This window comes from Diadema setosum, chromosome 21 (genome assembly GCF_964275005.1).
Source record: "Diadema setosum chromosome 21, eeDiaSeto1, whole genome shotgun sequence".
Lineage (NCBI taxonomy): Eukaryota > Metazoa > Echinodermata > Echinoidea > Diadematoida > Diadematidae > Diadema > Diadema setosum.
The window spans coordinates 13184291-13207351 of NC_092705.1; the positions used below are offsets into that span (position 1 = coordinate 13184291).

The 23061-nt window shown below is 36.1% G+C and overlaps 1 protein-coding gene across 1 annotated transcript; it reads left to right on the top strand.

Moving 5' to 3' along the window:
- Positions 1-300: 300 nt before the first annotated feature.
- Positions 301-22141, top strand: LOC140244319 (N-acetylated-alpha-linked acidic dipeptidase 2-like). The gene is made up of 13 exons (XM_072323963.1): positions 301-548; positions 7992-8205; positions 10675-11053; positions 11731-11853; positions 12814-12964; positions 13772-13942; positions 15207-15305; positions 16426-16625; positions 17134-17262; positions 17924-18052; positions 18712-18907; positions 21050-21212; positions 21976-22141. The coding sequence occupies exons 1-13, from the start codon at positions 377-379 to the stop codon at positions 22139-22141; spliced, it is 2292 nt and encodes a 763-aa protein (XP_072180064.1). The 5' UTR covers positions 301-376.
- Positions 22142-23061: the final 920 nt, after the last annotated feature.

The window sequence follows — 23061 nt, forward strand, 5'->3', positions numbered from 1 at the left end:
CTTACAATTGTGTCAGATGAAATGGTGGAAGTATGCAAATATATCACCGGAAGAGATGATTAGATACAGAGTGTAAAGATGATTTCGATCATTATTTTTTTATTACATGTATTCCAATCTGATCATTCATATCATTGTCTTTCTCTTTTTCTTCCATTATGGATATTAGTCAAACTTCACCGGGCTTCCGCTTTTGAAGATTTGAAAGTGAATTCAATGGACTGTCATCCAAGCATCAAGCCTAGTGACCGCTGCATGCTGTGATTTCATGGCGCGATCAGACACTGGTGCACAGACTGGATGCCAACTCTGAATAATTAAAGACAGACAAAAGCTGAACTGAAATCTAGTCCTGAAAGGAACCAGAGCTGCCGAGATGTCTTCACCGGAGCATGCTGCTGTCAGAGACGAAATCTCTCTCATGCTCCAAAATGACCTCCGACAGGCCAACACCGGTGGAGAAGGGGCGGGTCCGGAGACGGAGGAGACTTCCATCAGTGATGGGACAGGAAATGGGCGCAAGGAATATGAGAGACAAAAATCCTCAGGTGTGTGACCAACTGCCTCAAATACTTTCTGTATGTTTGTATACTATTTGTGTGTGTGTGTGTGCATACATGTGTGTTTGTTTTGTTTCGTTTGTTTATATGAATCTGCATTTTTATGAAATCTTTCTCTGCATACTATATGTGATTAGGCAGCACAGGTGAGTGGAATACTACATGTAGCTGCCTTTGTATTTGTTTCATTGTAAATATGATGCTCATATCGAACAAAATAAGATTCAAATAAAGAATAATCATTAAAGTGTGTATGTTTGTTTGTGTGTGTGTGTGTGGGATGACACAGTTTAAACAGTGTCTTTAGGTTCATTTTATTTTTGGCCGTGGACAGGAGAGCAGTAGGCAATGGCAGTTTTCATATTTATCAGACACTTTTTAGTTTGACAGTTTTACCAACACACACACACACACACACACACACACACACACACACACACACACACACACACAAAGTCATACAACCATGATTTGACCACAGCAGCAACTTGTTCCTGCAAGTGAGAAGATACAAGGGATTACATGATCACAAGGGGAAAATTGAAAAGGAAATGCCATATTTAGAGTATTTCTATACGGCCATTTTTACAATCAGTGGTGTAAAACACGGTTTTGGCACTAATTGGTGTATAACTTTCTTATACACAGACAGATATGCATTATTTTTTCTCATAAACTTACCACCCACAGTGTCTACCTTGGGTACCTTAATGAACTTTCCTCTCTTTTTCTTTCAGATGTGGCATGCATTTACATGCTTGAAATCCAACACTTTTGGTGTATGCACTCTGACATGGTTTTTTTGTCAGATCTAGCATATTAAATTGTTTATTCTTTTTCATTATTTTTGTTGTTGTGGTGATAGACAGGTATCCAAACTTAAGAACTATTATGTTTACCAGGTTCTGCTTTGTCTTCTTTAAAGACTGAAATTGTCCAAACTTTATGTTTCGGAGGTGACATTTTCCGTTAACAGTTAACCCCTCTTTTGAGTTAGCTCTTGCTCACAATTATAAAATTCAACTTTGCTAATTTCCATCAAAACAGAATAGTAATCAGTCTGACTTAACTTCGATCCAAAGATTATTTGATTCAAATAGCTTATCATTTTTTGGTGAGTGTTTATAAATTTATGCAACTTTTCCGTTAACTTTTCTGTCACCTCCGAGACAACAGATTTATGTATTTGATTTTTTTATTCTTGACATCAGTTATACATTACATTTACAAAAATGTAACATATCCCCTCACATTATCTAAGAAGGAAGGTAGTAGAAATATAGCCTGTTGTTTTCATTTCGGAGCAATTTACAATTTTCCGTTAACACTTGTCACCTCCGAAACAATTGTCACCTCCGAAACAACAAGCGTATTATATTTGATAATTTCTCGAAGACAAAGCAATTTTGTTTGATTCTGTCCAATTGACAGGAATCTCTTTTGGATGAAAATAGTAATATGGCAACAGGAAGTGAGAATTTTCTAGAGATTAATAAAAGATCTGATAAAAACTAAGAATTACTGTTTCGGAGGTGACAAAACACTGTTAACAAGAGTTTTTGCTCATTTCTATTGAAGAGAAACCATATCATGTACACCAATGGTTTCATTTATTTTAGTAACATAAGTCTCAAAGTGGAGAAATCAACTAACACACTCTCACTCTTATTTTTATTACTATACTGTACGTTTTAGTGCAAATTTACATTTTTTCACTTTTTTAACAAAGAGAATGCACAAAATACACCCATCTGTTGTAAATATAATATTGTAATCAAGATCAATTCTCCTGCTTTAGTTAAGTAAACATATAGATGCTTTCATCTTAGAAACTTGATTTCCAATTTAAGCAATTTAGTTGTGAAGATTTACCAATCACAGCTTTCCATGTAGGTTGCTTTTTCTTGTGTTTCGGAGGTGACATTGTTTGTTAACACCATATTGTTATGTGATAGTGAAAGGCAAGACTTCAGTTCCTTTTCACTATCTATTAACATTTTCAAATACATTTAATATCTACAAAATCATCACAGTAGAAGTGACTTTTGTATACCTAGCTCACCAGAATTCCCTTGATACCAAAGTGATACATGTGGCAGTTCATGCATGCCCTAGTCCACAATCTTAAAAAAATCATAAAATAATCAAACTCCACAAAAAGGCCACATGCCTATAGCTGGTGCACAACTTGTTCTTGAATTCTTAGTTGTTGTTTTTCCATGTACAACGTGGAAATCATAAACAAAATTATGTGATTTTTTTTTTAATATGACAATAATTATTACATTTTCCAAGTTGAACCAACTGTTTATGACATTGTATTTTTAAACATTATTGAAGTTATCTGACAACTAAAGTGAACAGAGGAACAAGTCCCCAGGACTGGAAAGGGAAAGATCCAAAAACAAGATTTGTAGTTGTATCTCAATATAATTTTGATGACGTGTTTACCTTGTTTTGTTATTATGTTTTATCTTAGAATTTGGCTTTAAGTACTGGAATTTCAAGGAAAAGAAAATGGTTTCTTAAAGGACAAGTCCACCTTCATATACATGTGGATTGAGTGAATGCAACAACATTTTACACATCATTGAAAGTTTGGGAAATTGGACAATCCATTCAAAAGTTATGGTCTTTTTTAAATATCGATGCAATCACTGCTGGATGAGACGACTACGACAATGTATGATGTCACATGCATACAGCGATAAAAAGAAAATATAAGTGAATTTCACAAAACTTTACTTTTTGAAAAAAGTGCACATTTCTTCAACTTGCTACTGATGTATGTTAGGGCAATATTATTCACCCTGCCTTCCAAAAGAGAGAAGTCAAGTGTTCTTTTGTTATGCAAGAAAAGTGAAAATATGTTGAATTTTCTTGATACTTTCTCTATATCCTTGTACACGTGTGACATCACAAGCTATAGAAGTCTTCTCATTCAGCTTTGACTGAGCAGAAACTTCAAAAATTCATAACTCTGGAACGGATTGCCTTATTTTCCTCAAACTCTCACTGATGTGTTTTACTAATATTGCTGTATTTACTCAACTCTCGTGTCTATTGAGGTGAACTTGTCCTTTTTCGGTCCCTTATAGGGTTATGTGAGACCAGTTTGTGTCCGGGACCTTCTGAGAAGTTGATGGGTAAAATTACTGAACTAAAAAAAATTTTCCCCATAAGTTCACACAAACGCATTATGCTGCTCTCTTCAGCTGGGAAACACAAACTGTTGTCTTAACCAAACTGTAAAAATTTGCTAAAGATTAGTATGAATTACAATCTAAAACAAAATATGAGCTGGTATCCACTATCATGAAAGAGAATAACTAAACAAAATAACAAGTAAGAACTGAAAGAAAGAGCTTATATTTGAAAATTAAAGCCATGAGGAAAGACATGAATGTTCACAATTGTATTAGCTAACACCTGAGAAGTTGGGTTGTCTCTGTGTTGTGTCACCTCCAAAACAATAACATGATTTTTTCTCATCTTATACTTTTTACTCTCAAAAGTAACTAATATATATGATTTGCTGTTAATTTTCAAGCAATTCAGAAAGATACATAAAATATATTTTAGTAATGTCAACAGTTTAAATGAATCTGGTATATAGAAAATTTATCCCAGATGAACCAAACACCTTTCACCAGTATTATAACATTTGTATGGTGGCTATCAAGAATGATGAAGAATTCATGAACATCCTTGAATTAATCTATTTATAATACTATGTGCAAACAAAAACATAATACAAGTCAAATAAGAATTTTTGCTTTTGGCATTCATAACCTATGTCCCCACCAAAAAATTACAATGGTACCCTCTGCAACGATAACTTTAAAGATAGTGAATCAATCTAAAATACAATTTGAGGGATTGAAACTATAACTCATTGCCCACACCTTTAATACAGAAAACCCCATTCAATTTGCTTCAAAGGTCAAAGACAAATGAGGATTTTTGTAGAGCATGTCAGGAATCCCTTCCCTCCAAGTTCTGTATATTGTGTTTACACATTGATATGCAGTTCCAAGAGCATCCAAGTGCTAAACTTGGAAGAATCAGACTCTTGACATCCTTTATAACAATCCACATTTCTTTGAGACCACTTAACCAAATTGACTGGGGCTTTCTGCAAAATAGAGCTAAGATGTTATAATTTAAGACCCCAAAGTAGATTTTAGCTGATTTAATCATATTGGGTGCTATCAATGCAAAAGTCTAATTGTATTTTTTTTTTTTTTTTTGGGGGGGGGGGGGGAGACATACTATATGAATACTTGAACACAATGTTAACATTGAATGTCACCTCCGAAACAAAGTTATTCTTCCCTGGTGTTGTGGAATAAAATGTTCTGAGAGCGAAGAAACATTACTAAAATGATCTTACACACTCATTTCAATTTAAGGTAGAAAATGGAATGCCATGTTTCTTCAGGTTACAATATCTAGCTTTAAATATGTCTGTCATATTCTTACTGTAAATGAATATTTCAACACAATGTTAACATTGAATGTCACCTCCGAAACGAAGTGATTCTTCCCTGGTGTTGTGGAATAAAATGTTCTGAGAGCAAAGAAACATTACTAAAATGATCTCACACCCTCATCTCAATTTAAGGTAGAAAATGGAATGCCATGTTTCTTCAGATTACAATATTTAGCTTACAACCTTCGTCCAAATGGAAGGCAAACTACCGGTGCCCACACTAATTAATGAAGTGTAAAAAAAACACTTGTTCTGTGTGGTTTATCTGCTTGAAACAGGAGTTAATTTCTTGTTCTCGAGTTATAATTATCAAAAACATTGATACAAAGAAGAAGTTTTGTGTTATTGTCACTTATTCTCAAAAAAACTGAGTGTTAATATTAATGTCACCTCCGAAACATTCTATTATGTTAACTGTCACCTCCGAAACATCCATGTGTGAAAAATCCAAGATTTAAAGAAATGATTGGAATTTCATTTAACCTACATAGGAAGGTAGCCCTTCTTAAAGACTTGTTATATAATAGAGTTTGACCTGGCTTGCCCTCCAATAAATAGTTAAAATCTTAAAAATTGCATGTCAATTGGTATTTTTACCAAAAATTTGTAAATCTCATGTATTTTTTTTTAATTCACTTTATATTCAACCCCCAAATAGTTTTGATTCACAAACTATATATTGTTGTTAACCATATAAACTTTGCATGGTGAAGTTTGACTACACAGTTTTGTCATTGTGGTGCAATTCATGAAAACAAAATTTTGCTTAAATTTACTTCAGGTGCCAGGGTTTTCCTTAAATTACACCAATAACTCTTCAGCTTTAAGGTCTGAATTGTTATTTTTTCAAAAATTTGAATACTTTCCAACAGGAATCAAACAGAATAATGAAAAAATATTTTGTTTGAAATTTTGACCCTCTGAGTACAAAAGTTACACCACTGATCGTAAAAAAGGCCATACTGCTTCACTCCAAATATTGGGAATGGGGAATTCAAACATGTCCAATATAATGAAGCCAAACATGGACTGAAAACAAATTCTCTCTTATTTATTGTTGGTGCATGTTGTGCTTCTAATATGGCTCAAGTACTTCCCTATAGGAAGACAATGTGAAGCTGTGGAAACTGTGTTGCAGGAACTGCTACAGTTGTAATGCTACCCTGCCAGCTGACAAAAAAAAGGGGGTTTTATAGACATGAACTTAACCCATTCACAACCAGTAGCAACAATTCTAGGGCTGATAACATGATGAGGGGAATATTTATGATTTACTTCTTAATTTTGCTTCCTTTGTTGGTGTATAGAAAGAGAAAACCCCATTGATTGATATCTGTGAACACAATTTCCTTTTGGAATGATGTTTGCTGCAATCAATCAACTTTGTGGTGAAAATGAGTTGTTTACTTTGGTGGATGATGAAACTAATTGGCCAAAACCATTCTCAGTCAGTTGAATGGATGGTATACAGTTTTGGTTGGGATGCGGTTTCAGGTTTTAACCTTTTGCAAGATAATTAGAAGCCACTTGTATGAAATATTAAAGAACATACAATTCTCGGAGGAATTTAAAGTTTTTTTTAGTGATGAAAATCATTATTGAGATACAGTGTATCTAAAAGCAACACAAACAAAGTACTCGTATAAAGATAATCCCAGCTTCTATTAGGACCACTTTGTTTTGTTTGTTTGTTTAGATATCTCAGCCATTTCAGAATTGATTTTCATCAAGAAGACACTCAATTCCTCTTAAGAATTACATGCTCTTTAGTATTTCATACAAGTGGTTTCTAATCATCTTGCAAAAAGTTAAAACCTGAATCCCCATCTCAACAAAAATCATACCATCCCTTTAACCCTCTATGTGCCCAGACTTGTAGCATATAGCTTGTCACGTTTTTCATCGGCATTCTGTACCAAGGTAATCCATCCAAACTTGATCTTCTTTTCAATTAGCAAGTCCTCTCAGGTGTCGCATGCACCTCATTCCAAAGGGAAGGCCATGAACGTGACATAATAGGGTTTAGGGGAATTTGGTAGTCTCTATTCATTGCCAATAAGTTTCCAGATATCTGTACCAGATGGTGGAGAAAGCTGTCCAGTGCAAGGGCAATCCGTTAACAAGGCACAGTGATGGTTGATGATTATCAATGAAAAACGTTGGACAGGAATTTCGGCCTTCACATCAGAGCTAGGGATTACCCCTACCTTTGTATTGTTAGGAAGGTGACTCAGTGACAGTTCCTGGCTACTTTTAGTTCCTGGTTTTAGTGGCTGTAGTCCTCTAGCTTACCTCTGAAATCCAGAGAATTGATGTAACATTGCCAATTTGCAAAAGTCACATTTAACTCTCTTGGCATAAGGATCTTGAAGGGCAAATTCATGACATGTCCACAATGACGATAATTAATCAGCACAAAATTAAGCACACAGAATGGTAAATATTTCATAAAAATCAGAAATATATAAAATATTAAAAAAAAAAGTTGATAAATTTCTAAGTTTCACATACAGTATTATATGTTTTTACAGAATAATATCCACAAGTGCCAGTTAGCTGAAGTGCTCATGTGATAGACGCACAACTGTCCTGTTGGTGTATGTATACAAAATATGCCATAAAATCATGTGTTTGGTCCATGATTTAATAGCAACTACAACGCTCTACACATTAGTCATCGTCGCTAAGCACAAAGAAAATTAAATGAAGAGGATTCAAGTTTTTCTACTTGATAGTAAGTACAAAAAAAAAATGAAGAAATTTAGTCAAGATTATGAATTGCTTAATGGAAACATTGTGGAGTGTGACATCATCACCATATAAAATTTCCATGCATAATTATGTGCATGCTACTGATTTCTCCATAACTTTCTATGTGATTTATTGTTCCCGGAGGAATCTGTGATTGTGATAAAATTCTTTTCAAATTTTGACTGTAGCCTACGCACAAAAGGATGCGTCCAACACGGCAGTACTGATCATGGGCTCCATGGCCTGTGTGCTGATAGCCATCGCTATCGGTTTCATTGCCGGGTACTACACCCACTCTGCCATGAGCAGATCGACGGTTGCCATGACAGCAGAAACCAGAGAGACCATGCGCATGGAGGCGGTGATGGCGGTGTCGCAGGAACAGATAGCCGAGTATGAAAGGTGAGAGTTGTTATGAAATATATCGCACCTGCCATGAGCAGACTTGCTTTCCCACTAAAAGTCATGTGACTAACACATTACCTCATGGAGAATTGTAGTTGTGATTATGAATCCATTCTCATCAAGTCCCCTGGAGCTTGAGGAGGTTGCCATGACAACTGTAAATTGTAATAATAATGATAATAACAAATTCATATGGAGCACATTTCAAACTTGAAAAGAATTTCAATGCGCTTTACAAACAAACAAACAAATTATACCATAATACAAAATATAACAAAAATTACAAATTACTAAGCACAATATATTAGAGTTGCCAGTACTACTGAGATAACTGCATTAATGACTTCAAATTACGATAATGATAATAAATGTCATTTATTTAGCACGTAATGCGGCTGTTTCTAAGCATATTGGAAACACAACACAATAAGAAAGTTGAATTAAAATATGGAATATAATTACTAATGTTGTGGTATGTACTCCATACAAGCAATGGAGAGAAGGAATAGTTCATTTGATTCAATCAATGAGTTTTGAGCATTGATTCAAACTTGTCTACACTTTGTTTAATTTGAACATGAAAGGGCAGATTGTTCCAAAGAATTAATGCAGTGACAGAAAATGTGCTATAACCATGACAGGTACAAGTAGGAGGACGATATGATGATTGCAGCCTAGAGGAAAAATGGAAAGATCAGGGTGAAGTATAGAGAAGCGGAGAGAAATCAAGTCTTTGAGATAAGATGGGGCAATGTTAAAATCTGTTTCATAAACCACAAGAAGGACTCAAATGGTGTGAATGATTTATGGAGTGTGTTCCAGCCCTTGACATGAAAGTGACTGACCTTTATACATTTGCCCCGTTAAAGGCATATGTGTCACAAGAATGAGTAAACAACTTGGCCGTGTAATATATGAAAGAAATATATCATACAGTATATATTCAGTATTCCAATGTCTGGTTTTAAGTAAAAACTGAATAATATCCCTGTACTCGTGAAAAGTCTATTATTGATGCTCAACTCAGCACATTGTTCCCACGGCAGGCAGTACAGTGTGCTGCAAATTGTTTGATACATGCCTTTATTATTTTAGGTTTGTTCTGTGGGAAGCTATTCACAAATTCCTGCAAACAGCTCAGTAGATGAGAGAGAAAAAAAGTCAGCGGGTGGAATCTTTCCGGAAGTTTATAACTCCAGCAAACCTTGTTGGTAACCCCTCTTTCAGGACATGCTTCCTCCTCTTCTCACCTCCCAGTCCGGAAGTTTTGAGCCGGGAGAAGCGGAAGGAAATACCAGGCTATGCTTAAAAAACCACTAGAAGTGTTTCCTCACTTGGCTTTTATTTTGTTTGTTTGATTTGTGTGAAGTGCTACCACAACCGTGCATTGGTGGTGACCTTTCTTAATTATTATGTGATAATGAGACAGTTAAAAAAAAAAATGGAGTGATATTGTAGTATGATATTAACCAGTATACTACTGCCCCATCCAGCGCCTGTCTTTTGGAGGTTTTGTTTTGTTTTATTTTTGTGTTGTTGTTGTTTTGCTAGGGATTATTGACTGTTAATGAGTTTCATCTTGAGAGAGTACAGTAGTCATCTTACCTTTATTGATTAAAACAATTTCAATTTCAGGCTCAATTTTTATTGTCCATTTGGGAATTCATTTCGTTTCAAGTCTTAACCTATCACACATAAAACATTAAGCAAAGATATAACCACAAATCACAGGACATGCATCATAAAGAGAATTTTAACATATCATAACATACACAACATTTATATAATGTGTTCAAAAATCCAATTTCCATGTAAAAATATGACATTTCATTAACTCTGATTTGAATATTCCCAGAATACAAATTAAAATCATTATAATTCAACATTATCAATTAAACAGAACAAAATTGTTTAATATTTTGTGAAATAAATTTACATTGTGCACGAAGCAACATTTTTTTTATTCTCATTACCCAGCTCAAGATATGTCCAAGCATGGACCATCCATAGTCCAAGATATCATGCTATGACAAGTAAAAGAAGTTGATCACTCTGTACAAATATATTGAAATGTAATTTTGATATTTTTGTATCAAGAACAAGTGAAGACTTGAGCAATTTGATGGGCATTTAAATTTTACAGCTCTCCACCTTTTGTAGTTCTCTATAAGACACTGTGTTAGCCCACTGTCACAATTTTCTTCTTATTTGACTAGTCACCTTCCAATGCTAACTATGTCGTTGCCTCAATGTCATAGATTTCATTTAAATTGACATTTGATTGCGGTTAGTCTCCTCCAAGGCTGCCTGCACAAAACTTGCACTGCATCTATGAAGGGTATGAACTATGAACGTATATCAATATTTATTTAGCAGTCATGGTAGCAATTAATATATCAGCTTCATTCTATGTGATCCTGGACAAAAAAAAAAAAGTTAAACTGGCATCCAAATATTTTATCTCAGTCTACACACCAGTGAGCAATGCATCATGGGAAGATCTTCCTGCACGGGCAACCTGACCACAACGATTGTCGATCAGCTCACCTCCATGGGCTTCAAGGTGTCAACGTCCACGTACAGCGCCCTCGTGTCGTACCCCGACATGTCGCAGCCCACGATGCTCAAAACCATGGACCCCGAAGGGAACACCTTACAGACGGTGACTTTTTACGGAGGGGCCACGACGGGACCGCAATACAAGATCTCCCCAATGCGCCTGTCTGCGGGTCCCCAGGAAAACATACTTGCTGGGACTAACGTGGACTCGATGATCGTGAGCAGCGAAGGAGGCACGTCGTCTATGCCAGTGTATACGCCATACAGTGCCTCTGGGACTGTGGCGGTAATTTTCGAGTTTATTGTTTTGTTTTTGTCGTTGCTGTGTTAATCACAACGACACTTCCCGGATGTGTCAGTTGTCAGATCAATCCGGTGAAATTAAAGGTACTGTTTACCATTCATAGCAGTGATTAAAAAAAAAAGAGTTATCACATGTGACGCATATGTGTATGTCAGTTGTATCACACAGCATCGTACCATATAAAAATTTTGCAATAAAGCCTGAAATGTAAGGAGATATCACTATTTTTCTCACAAAACCATAACTGTAAACAGTTTAGTCTAGAGACAATTTTATTATAACTATTGTGCGCATTTTGTATATTCAACAATACTTAACATTGATTATACTAATTAACTTTTTCACACTGGCTGTTTCTATCCCTAACTCACATTTCAGAACTACATGTATTCTGAAGCATTAAAGCTGGGTTTGGGGTTTTTGTTTCATCTGCAAATGGTAAATAATGCCTTTGAATTAGTAATTAGTAATAATCAATGAACTATTCATTTTAGCTTGTTCTGCTGATTTCATTAGTATGCTTGAAAATTAATGAAATGAAAACTATAGGTTCATTTTTTAATGGAATATAGGTAGACCTACAACTATGTGCTTGCCAATGGATCATCATAAGAAGGGATTTGTTGTGTTATAGTTTTTCATCATTGGTTTCACTCCAGGGGGACTTGATCTACATTAACCATGGCAACGAAGAGGATTATGCTACGATGGCAGACCTGGGAGTTGATGTCTCAGGAAAGATTGGTCTAGCCCGGCAGGGTGGAATGAGTGCTATGGAGCAGGTATCTCTACCTTCATGTATTAAGAATTATGATTATATCAAGATACACAGATAATGATAATGATAATGATAATGATAATGATAATGATAATGATAATTTCAATTTCAATTTCAATTTCAATTTCTTTTCATATTTCTTGGATGAAAAATTCATCAAATATAACAAAATTAAATAATACATGATATCCAGCTAGGAGGCATAATATTACAAAATGAAATTATACATGATATGCAGCTAGGACGCATTATAAAATATTGCAGACATATGGAACATAGTGGTCGATCTATGAAAGTTGGAATCTGAGAATGAATGCTAAAGTTGTATACGATGGAACCTACTTAGATAATGATAATGATAATGATAAGAATGAGATAATACAAATATATGAAAATGTAAATATTTTAATATATATACAAAAAAAAAAGAATTGATATAATGTTATTCCTGATTGAATAACTTCATTATGATCAGTCAGATCTATCAAGATTTGAACAGGGGCAAAATTGTGTTTGATCAGAAAAAATGGGAATTTCATGATTTTATGTACACACTGTATGGTAAATAATGAGGGGATGAAATCATCTATTTACTGTTTGCATATTCATATCGACTGTTCAATAACTGTTTCATGAAAATTAACAAAGCTTCACAATTTCATAACTTATTTAATTTTCATTTCCGAGTTTTATCAAATCTTCACTGTTGTCGGAATTTCGAAGCTTGGGTATTTGTTCCAAGTTCACCATGTCACTGCCGGCAACTGCATAGGGATAGCCTAGCTGGCGGTAGTGTTGCTGCCCGTAAAGAAGTAGATGGCAGGTTTGAATCCCATGGTTCCAACATGTTTGTTAAATCATAGATCAGCAGTTTCGATCTTACAAATTTCATTTGTTAAAGGGAGAAGAATTGAAGAAAACTCAAAAACCTCTACTTTCTTTTTCATTTCTCTCTCTGAGAAAGATCACTCTTGCTGCCAGCCATGGCATTATGGGACTCCTGCTGTATCCTGACCCCAATGATATGACCTCTGAGATGCCAATGACCTCTGTAATGACCCCTGATATGTCTGGAATGATGGGTGACCCTCTGACCCCAGGATGTCCTTCAGTTGGTAAGTCAAACATATATTACAAAGTGGTGTAGTAACTGTTATTTTCACATACAGATATTTTCACAAATGAAGAGATCACAGACATTTTCTCAAGATTTTGTTTTTGTGATTTGTCATGGAGGCTATCGTTAGTGCACTTATGCCTGTCCATTCATGATATTTTCATGTGTTGTTAAATTCGTGGCCCAACTGTGATTCACAAATTCATGAAAATTGAATCCACTGTTGTGAAAAATAACAGCTCTTACAGTATTATATATCGTCCATTGCCTTTCAGATTTTATCATCAAGGAATGCATATTTTTGAGAAATGTATGTGTATCTGCAGGAAGTGAAGTAAGAATGTGTGTGATTATTTATTTGTATGTTGTTATTTCAAGATTATGATAGCTTCATCAAAATATGAATTCCAAACATGTTAAATCAATATTGAAAAATATATGCTTGTACATATATTTCTAAATAAGGTATATCACAAGTTGATACTGTGCTCTGTGAATGTGACATTCAGATCAATGTATGACATCAAAGTCACTTCACTTAATAATTGGGAAAGTTAAGCACAAAACATGATGGAAAGTTCTGTATGAAGACTAATTACTGCAATGAGGATTATTTTGTCTTCATTTTCTTGGAAAGGAAGTGCTGGAACAGAAAGTTCCTGCCCACTGACATCTTGTTTTCTAATATAATTATACTGAAATATCATTAGATGCTTTGTTCCTGAACCAGGAAATGTGAGCGATGTGTGGGTTTAAAAGTGGTATATCTTGTGTTATCCTATTTCCTCATTCTCTGTGGTATCAGATGGCATTCACAGGTCCTCCATGGACTCCGCCAACCTTCCCAGCATTCCTGTGCAGCCGGTTTCCATGGAGACCGCCAGCATGCTATTGAGCAATATGACTGGTGTTCCAGCTGATGAGACCTGGATTGGAGGGCTGAATGTATCTTACCATGTTGGACTCGCAGGAGACAGTAAGACAAGTTGCTATGACATCACATATCATCAGCTTAGAACCAGAAGGGCATTATTACAATTTCTTCTTCTTCTTTTTTTGTATTGCGTTATTGGTATCATGCTGTCGAGCTTGATTTTTTTTTCTCCATTATGGTGTTAATTTTGAATTATCTTAATTTCAGGAAAACGTTGAAAATCAAAACCACAAGGGTGCTGTTTTACCTCATATTTGGAATAATACTTATAAATTTACCCACTTTTGATTAAATAAGCTTCATATTTCATGAAAATTGATTGTTTTGTTTTTATTTATGCTCAAAATCTTAGAACACGATAGTGCCATTCTGGTTCTCAACTGAGAACCAGATATGTGTCTTTTTGTCATTACCAGATCATGTGCAGTCTATAATTTAATCATGTGACTCCATAACTTTGATCTAGATTTAAAGTGATTAAGTTCCTCTTTCAAGTTGATTTAAAAGTAGGCAAACATGATAGCAGAAGTTTCATGCAAAGTGTTTGTCACAATCATGTATGCAAATGAGATGGTTATGATGTCATACCCTCACAAATTCCCCATTAACCCTTTGTGTGCTTTGAGTGACGATTGCTGCAAAAACTCCATAACATTGTATACACTGTCCAAAACCCTTGTCACAAAAAGGATCAAATGGCACACAAGTTCTAAGTGGACATCCTTTTTGTGACATCAGTTTGGGAAGAAGAAATCTTATCCTTGCATCAAGCTATTTAAAGGAACAGTGTTGTATTTGTGGAGACGAGGATTGGGCTTTTCACTCTTTGCGAGATACCAAGAAACCACTTATGAAATAGTACAGAGCATACCATTCTGTTAGAGGAATTCAAAGTTTATTTGATGAAAATCGGGTTTGGAACGGCTGAGATATCCAAAAACAAAAATTGAACAAAGCGATCGTAATCAAAGGTGGGTCCCACCTTTTATTAGGATTGCTCTATTTTGGATATCTCGGCCATTTGAAAACTTATTTTCATCAAGTAAACATTGAGTTCCGCTTGGAATTACATGCTCTTTCATCTCATGGAGGGGGTTTCTCATTATCTCACAAAAAATGCTGAAAACCTAAAGTTAGTCTCAACCAAAACCATATGATCCCTTTAAGAATTGAATTGATTTAGCAATGTTGACTTTATAAACATTAGTGCAATGATAGCAGCAAAATTACTGATGAAAGTCTGATGATATTCTATTCTATTTTAATGGACATGTGTAATATCTTTTTTTATTTTTGCAATTTATAGCGAGACAGTCATGGTATGTGGAGCTTGATGTTCACAATGACATCATCCAGAAGCCTATCACTGATGTCGTAGCTACTCTGGAAGGAACAGAACAACCTGGTAGGTTGCATAGTGTCTTGTCATTTTTATTTGACAAGGTTGAAGAAAAACAGACAATTCATGTATCCATTGGCTGTGTTTAAACAGAGTGTTAGTGCTGCAGCATAGTGTCAAACCTTTAAAGGGATATTTCAACATTAAAACATTCAATTTGTAGAGATATGGAATAAAGTGTGTATTGTAATATGGTGCTTGATAAAAATGTCTTCTGACTCCATGTTACTAGGTATGTTGTTACTTTGTAAAACATTGCTATGTTTCAAGTTAGATCCTTCATAAGATATTTTGAATTTGACAGGTATCAGAAAGTTCCTTAATTCAATTATATGAAATTTAAGTGGTGACACAAATGAAAAAAAAAGAGACAAGAGTACATCCAAAGAGGGAGAGGAATTACAACTATATGAAGGCATGAGATAGATAGATAGATAGATAGATAGATGGGTAGGTAGATAGATAGATAGATAAATAGATAGATATATAGACAGAGAGATAGATGGACAGATTGATAGATAGACAGATAGATTGTTAGATAAATAGACAGACAGACAGATTGATTGAGAGAGAGATAAATAGATAGACAGGGATAGATAGATAGAAATAGAGATAGATATATTGATGGAGAAAGAGATAGACAGATAGGTAGATAAATAGAAAGAAAGAGAGATGCCTCTCCCCCATACTCTTTTTACCTTAAAAAAAAAGATGTAGTAGAAAAGCGCAGGTAAGGCTTATTTTTTATTTTATTTTATTTCTTTTATTTTTGCTTGTTAGCTGATGAAAGCTGGAAGTGGCACCAGAAATATAAACTGATCCTTCCTCCGCTACCTCTTCCTTTTAACAACACAGTGCCACCCATGTATGAGCTGGAATAGCAACCACAGCCACTTGCAACAGAGAAGCTCAACCAACATATCATATTTCATGCTCAAAGATATTATACTACATGGTCGCTTGTAAAGGAGATGAAATTCATTCCTTGAGTCAGTATTGTGATACCTTAACGAGTTTTAGCACAACCTTGTACAAAGACTGTATGGAAGATGTCACAGAGTAAGTGGAAGCATATACCAAAAGTGACACTGGTGCTAATGTGCTTGAATAACCTACTCTGCTGCAGACCAGTACGTCTTACTGGGCGGTCACTACACCAGCACAATGACCGCCATGGTGGCCTCTGGTTCCTCCTCGGCGGTGATGGAGGCGGCGAGGGTCATGAGCGAGATGATGTCAGACGGCTGGATGCCTCGCCGCACCGTCATGATTGGACTGTGGGAAGGCTCGGAGTTTGGCCATTCAGGATCAACAGAATGGGCCGAGGTATTATAGTCTGTAGCCTTATGATTTCATCCGTAGTGGCTCAAATTTGAAGATAAACATTTCTCTTTGAATCCCGTCAGCAACAAGTTTCTGTACAATGTCAATAACAGAATATGATGGTGGTTATGAAGGGGTTAAACAGGAAATCACCTTTTTTTTCTTATATTCTTTATAAATAACCTGTGTTGATTGATATTTGTAGTTAAAATGTTATATTGATGATTTATAAATATAACACTAGAAATTCTGTTCAAAATTTATCAATCTAGACAATTTCAGTCATGTCACCTTCTAGTTGTTGTAGATTCCAGGTGGAGGATATATCCTTTGAAGAATATTTATTTTTGTGACATTATCCCATTTTAATCAGGTATGCTATTTACATGAGCAATTTGCTTACAGTGTTTGAAGCTCTTCGCATTGATAATTTGATGCTGGTCAAGATACGACTTGGTTCTGGTATGATCTGCATTTTTGTCAAGTTCATTTTTTCCCTTTTTATTCCAAGGAAAACCGAATGGTCTTGGCAGATCGGTCGGTGGCATACATCAACCTCGGAGGAGGGATGGAGGGATCAATGATAGCCACTCAGTCGTCCCCCCTTCTCCAGGGGATGGTCATGGATGCTGCAGAGCAGGTGAGGACCATCATGAGTATGTTAGTCTTCATTTAAGGTGACAGGTTCTTGGTATGATGCTGCTGCTGATGATGATGATGATGATGAGGATGATGAGGATGATGATGATGATGAGGAGGAGGATGATAATGAGGAGGAAGAGGATGATGATGAGTTTTTGAGTTTTTGTTGAAACAATTACAAAAACTAAACCCAGAATGAAAAATGCCTATTATCTTGAGACAAATCTTTGCACCAATTTATGAATTGTATTTATTTATTTATTTATGTCTTCTTTAAAAAGCAATTAAGGTAGCCACATTCAGTTCCAAGCAAAACTACTATCCCACAGGGCCTGTGTATTGATACACTATAGTGTTGTTTCAGCAAGAAATATAATTCTTAAAACATATACAAAATGGTGGTGATAAGATATGTTAAAAGTATCAAGAATGTATTACATAAAATATTTGACAGAAAATTCTGCAGATTTGATTGCATTTTCCGCAGTAGGATTCTTTGGGGGCTTTAGGGAGCTGGATATTAAACAACAGGCAGTTTGCATAATATGTACACCAATCATTAGAAATTTAGATATAGGTAGGATGCTTATAAGACAATGAAGATAATATGTTCCATCCTGATTTGTGAGTCACATGTAATTTTATGATCCTCATGACAGATTGGGCTTGCCTCCATGGTCAACCTCGGTGTGCTGGATGGGTCAGGCGATCACGTCGCTTTCTCTCACATGATCGGTGTCCCGTCGGCGCAGATACAGATAGCTGAGAGCAATTTCATCGACAGCCTCGTAAGAATTCAAAAGACTACATCGCTTTGACATCATTGTTAAGTTCATTACAGTAATCAGAAATTAGGATTTGGAAGGAATTGATGTATAAAATTGAATCCAGTGCTTCTTATAAGGGAAGATTATGTGTGGTAGCATGGTACAGTATGTCCAAAAAAAAAATTACAAATGGATTTTCACATCAATATCTTCCAATATGTTTAAACTGTTTAAATGCTATTTCAGGGTCTTAGAATATAACATCTTAGCAATATTTTGCAGGAAATCCCATTCAGTTCAATTAAGTGGTCACAGAGAAATGTGGATCACTATAAAATATGTCATGTGTTTGATTCTTCCAAGTTCAGCACTTGTATGCTCTTGGAACTGCATATGTGTGAACATTATGGACAGAACTTGGAGGGAAGGGATTTCTGACATGCTCTACAAAATTCCTTATTTCTCTTTGACCACTGAAGCAAATCGGATTGGGTTTTCTGTAAGATGTGGGTAATAAGTTATAGTTTCATACTCTGGATTGATTCACCGTTTTTAAAGTTATCGTTGAGGGTCCTGATGTATTTTTTTTTAGACATATGTTATTGAGTGCTGCAGTTGTGCATGAAGATATAGAGGGCACTGACTGTGAAAAAAAAAATGGTTTATGTTTTGCCTTGCAGACTGTCCCAACTCCGGACGGGGCTAGGATTCAGAGCATGGCATCCACCCAGCTGGGCCTCCATATGGTCCTCTCCCTGGCGGACGACGAGGTGTTGGGCCTGGATGCGGGCGTCATGGCGGACACGGTCATGACCTACGTGGACAACCTCGATGCGGTGCTCGGCGACATGATGCCCTCCGACACCATGGGAATGAGTGAGTGGTCTCACTTGCAGATAATTTCTGTGAAATACTACTGATTGCTTATTGTCTGTTGTTGCTATGGTAATTGCATTATCATCATCTTCTCTAGCTTAATGTAAGTACTGTGATTCCATGACATTTGCTCCTCTGACAATTGTTCCCATGAAATATCTGCATGTTAACCCTAAAAAGACTGGGCTATTTTGGTAGCTCGAAAGACTGGGGGGGGGGGGGGGGCCTAAAGGGCCCCCCCCCCCTTAAGATCTCAGCTGTGGATTGCGCGATCGCCGCGGAAATTTGCACAATGGTAGTGTGCGATGTAATCTACAAGATCGTATATTTAAATTTTCCAAAATAGTCTTCTTTTATTTTATTTTGATTAATTATGCTAATTTATGCGAGAAATCAGACTCTTTGATCTAAATCAGTAAATAAAGCTCCAAAAGTGCTCATTTTTGGTCTAATTATTCTTTGTGACATTCTTCTCAAACGTACTTGAAAAAAAATTCGGTATCAAAATTAATTTCTTATTTATTTTATTGTTTTATGAATTTATTATGTATTTCCTTGTTTTTTCGACCTTTTGTTTTTGCTGTTTTTTTAAACAAAATTTGTGGCAGACACTTTTTGAAGCATAATACTACTAAAACAAATTAATTTTAGCCATTGAGAGTAAAAATAAGCATATTTATATGAACCATGTGAAAAAACTCAATTTGCATTGACTTTGTACACAAAATCACATTTTTGAGCCAATTTCGGTCTCGCGTGCATGTACAAAAAGTTATGTAACTTCAGAACCGTACCCCCGGGCGTCACAAATTTGGCGTCAAAATGTGCGGGAAACTCGAAAGAAAAAAGTCACGAGAGCATCGCGGAGAGAGCATTGCGTGTTGCAGAGTAATCGCGCGAAATGTCGAGGGGGGGGGCCTTTTAGGCCCCCCCCCCAGTCTTTTTAGGGTTAAGCCAAACATAAATTCTACCCACAAACATAACCCTAACCCTAATCCCAATCCTCACATCAAACTAAACCTATCCCCCTGTTACAACCATAACCCTAACCCTAAGTCCTTGAAGAAAGCAGGAGCAAATGTGGTGTCACCATAACGTACTGTTTACCCCCACATATTTAGCAAGTATGTTTTTTTATGCAAATTGGGACTTCCCAACAATCTTTTGAGTGCTAAAATTTGTAGATATGGAGTACAATGACAAACAGAGAAATGTACATGTGCCTGTCGCATTCATGTTGGGAACAGTAATGTAGTAGTATTTTTGCTTGTTAAATTTGTTAATAGCCGATGACTCATGAAATTCAGAAGAACAAAAACTCAGTGAAATACATGGCAATACAGTATTGTAGGAAAACAGATCCTTCTGGTATATCTACGTTTCATTTAAATAAAATCAAAAGAAAATCCAGAATACTTTTCTTATTATTTTGATATCGAGTTAGGCTTGTGAAATATTGTAACAAAGCACATCAAAAGTTAGATGGTTTTATATAATGTTGTAGTTATTCTATACTACATGTCACATTAGTGTAAGACGGAGAGAATTACTTGATTTAAGAACACAAGTTACTCTTTTAGTGAAAAGTTTTAATCAACATATAATAGAAGGTTATATGTGTTCACTTCTCAGCATGCAATTTGCTTCCTTTGACGAGAAACTTTTGTGAGAAAGTCATCTTTATTGCCATTATTGTCTTCATCATATTCTCCATCATCATCATCACCATCATCACCTTCATCATCATCATCACCATCATCACCATCATCACCATCATCACCATCATCACCATCATCACCATCATCACCTTCATCATCATCATCACCATCATCACCATCATCACCATCATCACCATCACCTTCATCATCATCACTTTCATCATCATCATCACCTTCATCATCATCACCTTCATCATCATCATCACCATCATCACCATCATCACCATCACCTTCATCATCATCACTTTCATCATCATCATCATCATCATCATCATCATCATCACCATCATCACCATCATCACCATCATCACCACCATCACCACCATCACCATCATCACCATCATCATCATCACCTTCATCATCATCACTTTCATCATCATCATCATCATTATTTTCATCTCTTTCTGAATTCCATTTTCCACAGCCATGCTGAGGTCAGCCGCGTCAGATTTCATGTCAGCCGTTCAGGACCTTCAGGGCGTAATCGGTTCAGATTCCATCAGCTCCCCTGTTACCATGGCAATGGTGAACAGCCGTCTCATGTACCTGGAGCGCTCTTTCATGGACACAGGATCCGATGGAATGGGGTAAGGAGATGGATTGTAGTGAGGGTTAGGGTTTAAAGGTAGGGGATACCTTTTACAGACCTCCCAAAATGCAGCAAAACATTAAATATGAACCTCAGGGGACTTGTTTAGGCCACTGCTGAGAAATTTGGAAGTCAACAGTTATCTACAATTTGAATAATGCACAAAACTCAACTACTCAGTAGTTCTGTGTGTCAGCCACACTTAAGCCTTTTTGTTGCAGTCTTCTGTATTTTTTTTTATCTATAAACACAAATCTAAAAGTATAAGAGCTGATGTAATAACATATAGAGTGTGTGGCAAGAATGTATATAGAAATGTTTGTAAGTTTTGATGAACTTTCTTCACAAAATATACCATGATGGACACACATGCAGTGCATGGGTCTGCAAAGGTAGCCTAGTAATGTACTGGAATTTACGGTGAGCCCCGAAAAAAATTCAATTCAAAATCTAACGGTCAATAAAAATGTACTAAATGTTACCTTCCACTTTCAATACTTTATGGGAGTTTCTAAAATGATACTCTCTTCAACATACCACTGTATTTATACAACTCTTCATTCAAGGCATGCAAATGGGATTCCCTACCTTTAACATCTACAAAGAGCTAATGAAGCAGTATATCAGACCAACTTTATACTATATTGAATTAAAAAATCTTGCTTTTTATTCACCCGACACTTTGTCCTCAGCATGAAATGCAAAACAAATAAATTGTATGGAAAAGACTTTCAATTTTGTCTCCTCCTTTTGTTTTGCAGAACTGTGCTGTATGGAATGCACACCACTGAAACTTTTTCCACTGTGTCAAACATGATGAGGAATGGGACGGAGGGCGTTACCATGGAGATGATGCAGGAGACCATTTCCAGGCTACAGTGCACCATCCAGGGAGCAACCCAGTCCCTGGGGATGACGCTGTCATGATGACGGCCAAGGAGACAAATCATTTCATGACATTGTTTCCTATTTTAATGCCAAAAAAAAAAAAGAACTTTATGAAATCGTGACATCTGACATTTTTGTCAACTCACCCACGAGTCTTCCCGCTACACTCCAAGAGGCTTTCATGATGATTTACAGGACAACGTCAGTTTTGTCTTCCAGTGCTCATACGAGTTTCATAGAGTATCCCATTTTTATGTCCTCCTTTTATGTTCCAAACAAACATCGAAGGCCAAATATATGAGATGGATGCCGAGTGCGTGTGACAAAGTACTTTAGCATCAAACATTGTGTGTTTGTGAGAAATGTGATACAAGTTTAGCAGATGTCAAGCTGGTCATATGACAAAGTCCAGAGCAATATATGCATTCCTCAAAAGTGTCATTCTAGGGCTCGATTGCATTACCGTCTATACAGCTGTGTTTGCATTGTTCATGCAAAATTGGTATTGTATTTGTTTGATGTGGCAGTTTCTAAACTGACTTCACCATTCTTCCAAGAGTCTTTAAAATGCAACCATGCAGAGTATCTGCACATATTTTATTTACTTATTTATTTTTCATCTTTTGCTCCTACATTCCATATGACTGTTACTACAATGTATATTGTATTGACTCATGGCTGTGTTTGCAAAGTGTGTGCCCATGATAAAGATATGATGTTTTAACCTTGGGTCTCCAAGCTTCCACTTGACACCTCCCACTCATACATAAGATATCCCATTGAACAGTCAGGGAACATTCTTTCCCACTTCTGTACATTGAAACTTGGAATATTATTCATCATAGCAATGGTCTGGTGGCACTTTGACTTGATACCCAGTGTAATATGTTGAGTCGTGTCATCCACAGTATAGATAATGTGCATTTCATCCTAACACATTACAGTCAAGATGAAGGCAT